This window comes from Nansenia antarctica, assembly GCF_963989245.1.
Source record: "Nansenia antarctica genome assembly, chromosome: 15".
Taxonomy (NCBI): domain Eukaryota; kingdom Metazoa; phylum Chordata; class Actinopteri; order Argentiniformes; family Microstomatidae; genus Nansenia; species Nansenia antarctica.
This window is the reverse complement of record NC_137685.1, coordinates 23,407,894-23,417,302: the sequence shown is the minus strand read 5'-3', so window position 1 is coordinate 23,417,302 and position 9,409 is coordinate 23,407,894. Positions and strand designations below refer to the sequence as shown.

Below are 9,409 nucleotides of genomic sequence, written 5' to 3'. Positions count from 1 at the left end.
GAAATGCAGCAGCACCAGAGCAACGAAGCATCGTTTGACAGAGCATTCCAATGTCAGATGAGTTAAGTTGTTTGTTCAGGAATCTCACACCTTCTGAAACATCAAATTCAAGCACCTTTCAAGGACTTTCAAGACTCAATTCTCTCAAATTCAAGGGCCCAACACGGCATAGTTTGAGACAGACCTAGATAAGAATATATATAATAGGAACTATCCGCTCACAGATAACAATTAAAAAGAGAGGCTTGAATGTGTGAACACTAGATGGTCTCTTGCCTTCTCTACCACAGCACAGCAAAACAATATATTGTGAAATATGTGTAAAGTTAAGCAATACAGAGACTTATTTACTAGTTGACAAGCTAAGTAAAACATTTTTGAATATATATATATATATTTTTAGAGAGAGATAGAGAGAGGGGAATTCAAGCACTTTCAATGACCCATGTCTATTTTCAAAAACCTTTAAGACCTTGATTTCTTTTTCTCAAATTCACAAACTCAAGGACCCGTAGGAACCCTGAGTTAAGTTGTTTGTTAATAAAGCCGTCAAGGTCAAACTTCCACATGGTACACCAAAAGAAGGCCACCGGTATATACCCTCCACGGAATGCTGATTTGAATGGGCATACTGTATACAGCTCTGCTGACACCAGCGTATCTCACACCCCACCTTGTTAGGGAGGGAGCAGTCTAGCTCCAACACAACCCCCCCACCCCCCACCCCCCAGCATACAGTATGTTTCATATTTTGGCAACTTAGCCCGCCATGGCAGTGATCGCAGGTTGGCATGGAAACACTGCCATCTCTACCATGTGATTGATTTACCACATAGTCAACGAAACACTTTAACATTTTTTTTTATTAATGTGATTCCATTCAAAGACACATGATGGGTACAATAACATAAAAAAGGAGCATAAAAAACCCCAAAAACAGACGTGTAAAAAAAAAAACTCCCCCATTGCGGTTGACCCAGGCTGATTGTGCATGGCTTCATCTTCTTCTCCTGCTCAACGTGAGAATAGGCAGGAAGTCCTCCAAACTACACACACACACACACACACACACGAGGAGATCGACAACGAGACCAGAATAAGTCCAGCCAACTGGTGAATCAAGTCTACAGTAACCCACAGGATCAACGACACCTGCTACACTTAAGTTCTCCAGAACCTTCTGCCCAAACACAGTACTGCGCTTTCAAGAGGGTTCCTCTGATGCCCAATGTCCTGACCGCTGCAGCCCCCCACGAGTACCTCCCTTCCACATCTCCCGGAGTTATTGAGGTGTTTCTGGCAATGAATTGATTGAAGTTTCCGGGCCAGGAGTTCAAAGTTCATGTCCGGCCCTTGAATGTGTTCATGCACGTGTAGCTTCCAGCGAACTTGTGGATCTCTTCAAGCGCAGCATGTGGCATGAAGCTGAAGGATGTGGGAGGGGGGGGATAGAGAGATATGATGTTACATATGAGTAAAAAACATGTGTACAACAGGGCAGGTTGGCGGGAGGTAGAAATGGTGGAGCCGGGGCTCATTGTAATTCATGGAATGGAATTCGATACCGTTCCTCATTCCATTCCATGCATTTACAATGAGCCCGTTCTCCGGATTTCGACCTCCACCAGCCTCCTCTGGTGTAATCTGGAGGGATAAAAAAGTCAACTGTATGAGACGACTATATGCAGGGATGCAAACTGGTGATGGTCCAAAATGGGGATAAACAATTTTCTTTGCCTGAAAACTAAGAAAATGATCAATGCCCAATTAACCTTAAAGGAGAAGAAAAAAAATGTATGGGCGGGGGGATAGCGCTAGCACTAATGGTGCTAAATGGATATTGCTAGCACTAACAGTGGTCTAACAATGATGCGCATGTAAGTAGCGGCAGCCCTGACCTTAACACCTACATAATTATTACTTCGAAAACAGTTTACTGTGACTTCTCTATGCTGTCTGGAATTGTACCTTGCTGCCCTGATGCTAAATGTTTTATCAACAGCAGCGGAGTTTAGCAGACAGGAAGATTAGTTAACTTGCGCATCATGTGACTTGGATGAGACTTAGAACCCCCCCCACACCCCCATTATTATTTTTTTCAGATCTACACGATTCACACAGATTACCACACAGATAAGGTAAAAACTGTTAATTTAGCAGAAAGGTGACAAGTTTGCACCCCTGTATATGGAGAGCATACTGTTTGGTGTGTGACGCTGTACCTTTTGAGGAGGACGAGAGCGTGCATGGTCCAGGGCAGGTAGACGTAGGCTGTGTTTGTTCTGACCGCGTCCACGGTCTTCTCAGCGACCGTCTCTGGCTTCAGGGGAGGGAACAGTTGAGGAAACCTGCAGGACACGCATACATACACATGTTATATAACACTCTAGCTACTTCTATATACTCTATAGATATACAGTATTTAGCTACATGCATAGAGAGGTCACACGTAGTCTGGCTCTGTAGTTACACGCATAGAGTAGATTCTGTCCTACAAAGACACTTAGATTTAGATTTAGTCATCTAAAAATGAATTAGACCCCTACACTTTCTTTTCTTTCTTTTTTTGTTTCTTTTTATTATTACTACTCGATCTTTTCAGTTTGTTAAGCGTCTTTGAGTGTCTAGAAAAGCGCTATATAAGTCTAATGTATTATTATTATTATTATTATTATTATTATAGAGAAATTACATATATTCTAGCTGTTTAGCTACAGTATATGCTTAGGTAGGTTATATACAGGTCTATCTTGATTTTATTTTATTATTATATATTTATTTTTTTACCTTTATTTATACAGGTAAGAAACACATTGAGCCCCAAGGGCTCATTTTCAAGTGTGACCTGTTCACAGGCATAGCTCGGGGCTCACCTCCCCGCCTCACCGGGTAAGAGAAAAAAATATATTATAGCTTTTTACATACCGGTACATGCATAGAGAGGTGACATACTGTATATGCTAGCTGTTTAGCTACATACTCAAATGAACGGGGGCCATAGAATTAGAATGATAGAATGATTGTTATTTGAAAAGACTAGGGAGTGAATAACTCTTGTGTGTTCAGCGTCAGAGTCTCGTCCTCACCTGACTCTCATCCCCTGGAACATCTCAGTGTTGGTGTGGAAGGGGAGGATGGTGGTGCAAGCCACCCCAGGGCAGTCCAGCAGGCCCAGGGTCAGGCTCTCCATGAAGGCCAGAGACGAGGCCTTGGAGGTGCAGTAGTCTATGGTCCCGGGGATGGGCGACTGAGCCAGGATGGAGTTGATGCACACCACGTGGCCGCGCTGGAGCTCCAGCATCCGGGGCAGGAAGGCCTTGGTGGTCTGGGGGGGGCAGGGGATGTGGAGTTAAATACATGAACACACACACACACACACACACACACATACACACACAAATACACAGGGAGAGAGAGACAGCCATAGAGAAAGAGAGAGTGAGAGAGAGAGAGAGAGAGAGAGAGAAAGTGAGAGAGAGAGAGAGAGAGAAAGAGAGTGAGAGAGAGAGAGAGAGAGAGAGAGAGAGAGAGAGAGAGAGAGAGAGAGAGAGAGAGAGAGAGAGAGAGAAAGCAGGCCAGACCGGGGCCCTACAGATTATGTTTCCATTTCTTTTAGCTGATAATTGCATTTCTGTCTGCATCCCGTTTGATCTCCATTCAAAAGAAGAAAAAGAAGAAAAAAAAGCGCCATAGGTTTCAGAGGCCCTTCTGATATTCCTAGGAGATGAGAGGCAATCTGGAAATACCCTCACTCTCCTGTAAACGAAGCTGGGATTGACACGTCCCCCCGCGGGAGGGCCTCTCGGCGCTACCGTCAACATGCAGGGGCAGAGGCCGCTAAAAGCACTGTTTGAGAAGGTACGAACTCGATCCACCGGCAGCAATCCCCCCCCCCCCCCAAAAACACGTCTGAGTTCCTCTTCCTCAACCTGTGCACTTACCCAGAACTGTCCCATTGTGTTGATGTGTTGAGATTTCAATAGCGCGTCGTCATCGCTGTCCATCAGGCTTTTCCCGTGGACCACCGCCGCGTTGTTCACCAGGATGGTGACGTCCCCCACCTGCCAGAGGACCACAACACAGTCAACGCCATGCCAGCTAATAATAATAATCATAATAATAACTTTTTATTCGTATAGCGCTTTTCCTGCAAAACGTTGTAGCTCAAAGTGCTCCGATCATTATATAATCGTAATTTTGTTCTTTTTTCATTTAAAGGCAATATTAAAAAGATGGGTTTTTTAGTCTTGACTTGAACATATCTGCTGAGGTTGCATCCCTAATGTAAACTGGCAGTGCATTCCACAATTTGGGTGCATACAATGAGAATGCAGCCTCACTGAATCTCTTCCTTTGTACATGGTGGTACACAGAGAAAACAAGCGTCAGAAGACCTGAGAGCTCTATTGGGCTGATATGCTAGCAAAAGACCTGAGAGCTCTATTGGGCTGATATGCTAGCAGAAGACCTGAGAGCTCTATTGGGCTGATATGCTAGCAGAAGACCTGAGAGCTCTATTGGGCTGCAGTGTTTCCTCCAGGAATTTTTACCATGGTGGCGGGTACGCGCATGAAAACGCGCATGAAACGCGCACGCGCGCTCAAAACAACGACGTCATTTCAGCCAAAACTCGAAAATAAAATGTTTTCCTGTAAATTAAAAACAAGGGTAGTCCGTCCGTCCGTCCCTCTCTGGAATGGAATGGAATGGACTTTATTTGTCATTGCTACAGTACAGGTACCAGACAACGAAATGGTCCATTAAATAAAATGACACGGTTCAAATGTTCACGCTGGCAGTCCGGCTCTCACACATACTGGCAGCGTCCCGGTCTGACTTAGCTCTCGTTTGTGCACGGCTTTCTTTCTTTCCTTCCTTCCTTCCTTCCTTTATGTGAAGTGGCCGGTCCCGGGCACAGCTGCCTCGCATCCGCTCAACGAGCCCGGCGGTTCGGTGCTGCGCTGATTAGCGGATGCGGGACAGCTGTGTGAGCGGATCGCTCCATCTCTCATCTTGATGAAGATGAATGATCTTTATTGTCATTGTAACAGGTACAACGTAATTTAAATGAGGAATCACAAAACAGTTTTGCAAGCGCGTCGCTTCGCGCTTGTGGGTGTGTCTAGCGCTGTGAAGGTCTGAAAAGCGGCCTAAATCTTTTTTTTTTTTTTTGGGTTGAGAAATCTGCATGGTGGCGGAGGAAATTCCATCGTGGCGGACCGCCACGATGAAATGCATGTAGAGGAAACACTGGGCTGATATGCTAGCAAAAGACCTGAGAGCTCTATTGGGCTGATATGCTAGCAGAAGACCTGAGAGCTCTATTGGGCTGATATGCTAGCAGAAGACCTGAGAGCTCTATTGGGCTGATATGCTAGCGAAAGCTCTTTCAGATATTCTGGTGCTGTGCCAGCTAAGGGAGGATGAGCTGGGTCGGCGGGCCGTTGGAGAAGCGTTGCTCTCTAAGCACTAGCTCAAAACACTTTTTTCATATAAAAACACAAATGTGTTGAGTTGTTCATGTTAGATGAAAAAACAGCATACCTTCTCCCTGACCACCTTGGCCTGTTTGTAAACCTCCTCCCGATTGGCCACGTCACAGATGAAGTAGTGGCACTCTGTTCCTGAGAGGGAGATCTCCTCGCTGGTCTCCTTCAGACACTTCTCTGTGCGGCCCCATAGGATCACCTGAACCAAGACAACGTGGTAAAGGTTCATGTTAGGCAATGACATGAAGTGTTAGAAACGGCGGGAACTGGTGTTCGAGTCGACACGTAAACATACTACGCATAATGATCTCAAAATCCACCGCAAGACAAGCAAAGCGGCCCAACTGTATGTTTTCTTTCTTTTCGACAACTCTGAGGTGCAGATACGTTTTCTGCTGAACAACAAGCAGGAGGTGAAAACATCCTTTGGTAGAATTGAGAACATGGAGGGCATTTTTTTTTTGTCACAACAAATAGTTTTAGAGCAAGATTAAAGTGGGTGGGGGGTTGGTAGAGTTTTAGAGAGAGATTAAAGGGGGGGTGGGGGTTGGGTGCTGTGTGAATGAACTGCCTCTTTATCTGCCTTGCACTCTAAATGAAGCCCAGTCATTGGAGAAGGGAACAGGGGGGAGAACTGTGTGTGTGTGTGTGTGTGTGTGTGTGTGTGTGTGTGTAGGAGGAGGAGGAGGAGGAGGAGGAGGAGGAGGAGGAGGAGGAGGGGTGGGGGTAGTGATTGGGCAATTAGATCTGTCAGTCTTTGGGGTCAGGGAAAGGTAATGAAATCAGGGGGTTAGCCCTCCTCATCTCTCAAACACACATTCTCAAAGAGATTACACGGCCTGTTGGGCAGATGAGCCTAGTCATCTCTGGTCAGGGAGGCTGAAAACAGTGCGTGTGTGTGAAGTGCTAAGGGGGCCAGCGTAGGGCTTGGCCGGTCGCCCGTGACCAAGGTTAATATTTGAGCAGAAAGTCCTCTGGAAAGTGATCCTGTATGTGTGTGTGCGTGTGTGCAGCATGTGTGTGTTAGCAATTGTGTATTTGTGTACTTTCCTTCCTTCTGTATCAGAGTGCCATGAACCTACATTTGACTGACTTCAGGTGGATTATGGATTGTAATTTAACCAAAACATTTACTGCTATATCTAAAGAATTTTCTCTTTTTCTTCTTCTCTCAATTCTTTTTTAAATAGCTACATATTGCTAGTGTCATTGTTATGTTTTAGCATCAAGTTTAAAACTGAATATAGTTGGTCTGACACACTGTGGGTTTCAAGATATGCAAGCAGATGCTTCAGAGTTTCTCAACACTGAAGACAGTTAGCACGTTCATTAGCAAGCCCCACATCTCACACCTGATTCACTAATGATGATAGGTTGACTAGCTACAGGTAGAGCAGGGGGAGGCTGGTGGAGGTAGAAATCGGAGGGCCGGCCCAGTGTAAATGCATGGAATGGAATAAGCAACGGTATCAAACATACCATGCATCATTCCATTCCATGCATTCAAATGAGCCTGTCCTCTGATTTCTACCTCCACCAGCCTCCCCTGTGGTAAGAGAAGCAGCACTACTGGGTAGAGATTGGAGGCTGTCCTGACCGGACCTTGTGTCTAAATGAAGGGGGGGGGGAGGTACAGTATGTACTGTACGGTACAGGGGCATGTAAGGTTCGCCCACTAGGTTTGGCAAGAACTAGGAGGATAGCATATCTCAACAACAACAGATAACATGTAAATGCATCGTTTTTTCCAAAGCTACTGTCACTATCTGCCCTGCCGAGAACACTGTATCTGTTGCTATCTGACCCGCCATCTCAGACTAAAAGTATTCTTATCCCACTCAAGTTCTTGGTGAGGTCTAGTCATTACGGAGTCGTGTTTACTTGCATAATGACTCTGAGTGCGTTGAGGGGAGAGAAAATGTTTGCTTTGAGGTCTTACTTTATTTCAGGAGGGGACATGGGGACCGGATCATAATCTTTCAAGATAAGCATTTTTTTGGGTTTGTTTTTTATCAGATCGAAGACTACCAATGTTTGGTTTTCTACTTGGGCTGAGCCTTTTCTTTCGATTGCTGTTTGCTTTAATTTGCAATTTAAGTTAATCAGCCCCCAGTGGACAGATCTTAGATAAATGACTGAAAGCTTTTAATAGGATTTCATCCCCAAACAAACAAAACCTGAAGTTTCCTCATTAAAAAATAAGCACTCAAACTGTGCTCTCCTGTAAAGCTTGTTATTTCGTTCTTTTATCAGCCCGGTCTGAAACACGCTGGCGCTTAAGGACAAACAAATGACTGGCTGCTATCAGCGAGAATGCACAAGAGGAAAGGTGAACCAACTGTTTTTAAAAGACTCTCACAACAACCCCTCAAGTGTCACTGAAACACCGGTGATTACCTTTTAGAGAGCACACCTGACAAGATTAGGGCATTTTGCATATTGTTTCAAATTAATGTCCTCAAAAGAATAATGGGGTTTCATTGCCCACAAGTGCTTGTCAGGGTGCTTGACTAGGTAAGGTAATGTGGACTTCACTCATGAGTCATGGCCCCATCAGAAACCAGTGATATCTCACTAGTTTTGAATGTAAGGGGTGGGCATAAACCCTTTGTAAGGATAGTAGAGAAGGGGGCAGGAGGAGGCAGTAGGGGGGAGGAGGGGGGGAGGAGGAGGAGGCAGGAGGAGGCAGGAGGGGGAAGGATGGGGGGCAGGAGGGGGCAGGAGGAGGCAGGAGCGGGAAGGAGGAGGGTGCAGGAGGAGGAAGGAGGAGGAAGGAGGGGGGCAGGAGGAGGAGGAGGCAGGAGGAGGAGGGGGCAGTAGGGGGGCAGGAGGAGGCAGGAGGAGGAGGCAGGAGGAGGGGGCAGGAGGAGGCAGGAGGAGGCAGGAGGAGGAGGAGGGGGCAGGAGGAGGGAGGAGGAGGGGCAGGAGGAGGCAGGAGGAGGAGGCAGGAGGAGGAGGAGGAGGAGGAGGCAGGAGGAGGAGGGCAGGAGGAGGAGGGGGCAGGAGGAGGAGGCAGGAGGAGGAGGCAGGAGGAGGAGGCAGGAGGGGGAAGGAGGGTGCAGGAGGAGGGGGCAGGAGGAGGAGGAGGCAGGAGGGGGAGGCAGGAGGAGGGGGCAGGAGGGGGGAGGCAGGAGGAGGAGGAGGCAGGAGGAGGAGGCAGGAGGAGGAGGCAGGAGGGGGAAAGGAGGGTGCAGGGAGGAGGGGGCAGGAGGAGGAGGAGGCAGGAGGGGGAGGCAGGAGGAGGGGGCAGGAGGGGGAAGGAGGGTGCAGGAGGAGGGGGCAGGAGGAGGAGGAGGCAGGAGGGGGAGGCAGGAGGAGGAGGGCAGGAGGAGGAGGCAGTAGGAGGAGGCAGTAGGAGGCAGGAGGAAAGGGCAGGAGGAGGAGGCAGGAGGAGGAGGCAGGAGGAGGGGCCAGGAGGAGGAGGCAGGAGGAGGAGGCAGGAGGAGGAGGAGGCAGAGGAGGAGGAGGCAGGAGGAGGAGGCAGGAGGAGGAGGAAGGAGGGTGAAGGAGGGGGAAGGAGGGGGGGAGGAGGAGGAGGCAGGAGGAGGAGGCCGGAGGAGGAGGAGGGGGAGGGAGGAGGAGGCAGGAGGAGGAGGAGGGCAGGAGGAGGAGGCAGGAGGAGGAGGCAGGAGGGGGCAGGAGGAGGCAGGAGGAGGAGGAGGCAGGAGGAGGAGGCAGGAGGAGGAGGAAGGAGGGTGAAGGAGGGGGAAGGAGGGGGGGAGGAGGAGGAGGCAGGAGGAGGAGGCCGGAGGAGGAGGAGGGGGAGGGAGGAGGAGGCAGGAGGAGGAGGAGGCAGGAGGAGGGGCCAGGAGGAGGCAGGAGGAGGAGGAGGCAGGAGGAGGAGGCAGGAGGAGGAGGAAAGGAGGGTGAAGGAGGGGGAAGGAGGGGGGAGGAGGAGGAGGCAGGAGGAGGAGGCCGGA

The 9,409-nt window shown here is 48.5% G+C and overlaps 1 protein-coding gene across 1 annotated transcript in view; it reads right to left on the bottom strand.

Annotated features, from left to right (window-relative positions):
• Positions 1–1,340: 1,340 nt before the first annotated feature.
• The window catches only part of dhrs3b (dehydrogenase/reductase (SDR family) member 3b), a gene marked incomplete at both ends in the record, with an annotated part of 16,117 nt that continues 8,048 nt past the window's right edge, over positions 1,341–9,409 (bottom strand). Inside the window, 5 exons of the mRNA XM_080545934.1 lie at positions 1,341–1,425; positions 2,223–2,348; positions 3,087–3,325; positions 3,942–4,061; positions 5,545–5,688. Coding sequence (XP_080402060.1) covers positions 1,341–1,425; positions 2,223–2,348; positions 3,087–3,325; positions 3,942–4,061; positions 5,545–5,688 — 714 coding nt within the window. The remainder of the gene's footprint in view (positions 1,426–2,222; positions 2,349–3,086; positions 3,326–3,941; positions 4,062–5,544; positions 5,689–9,409) is intronic.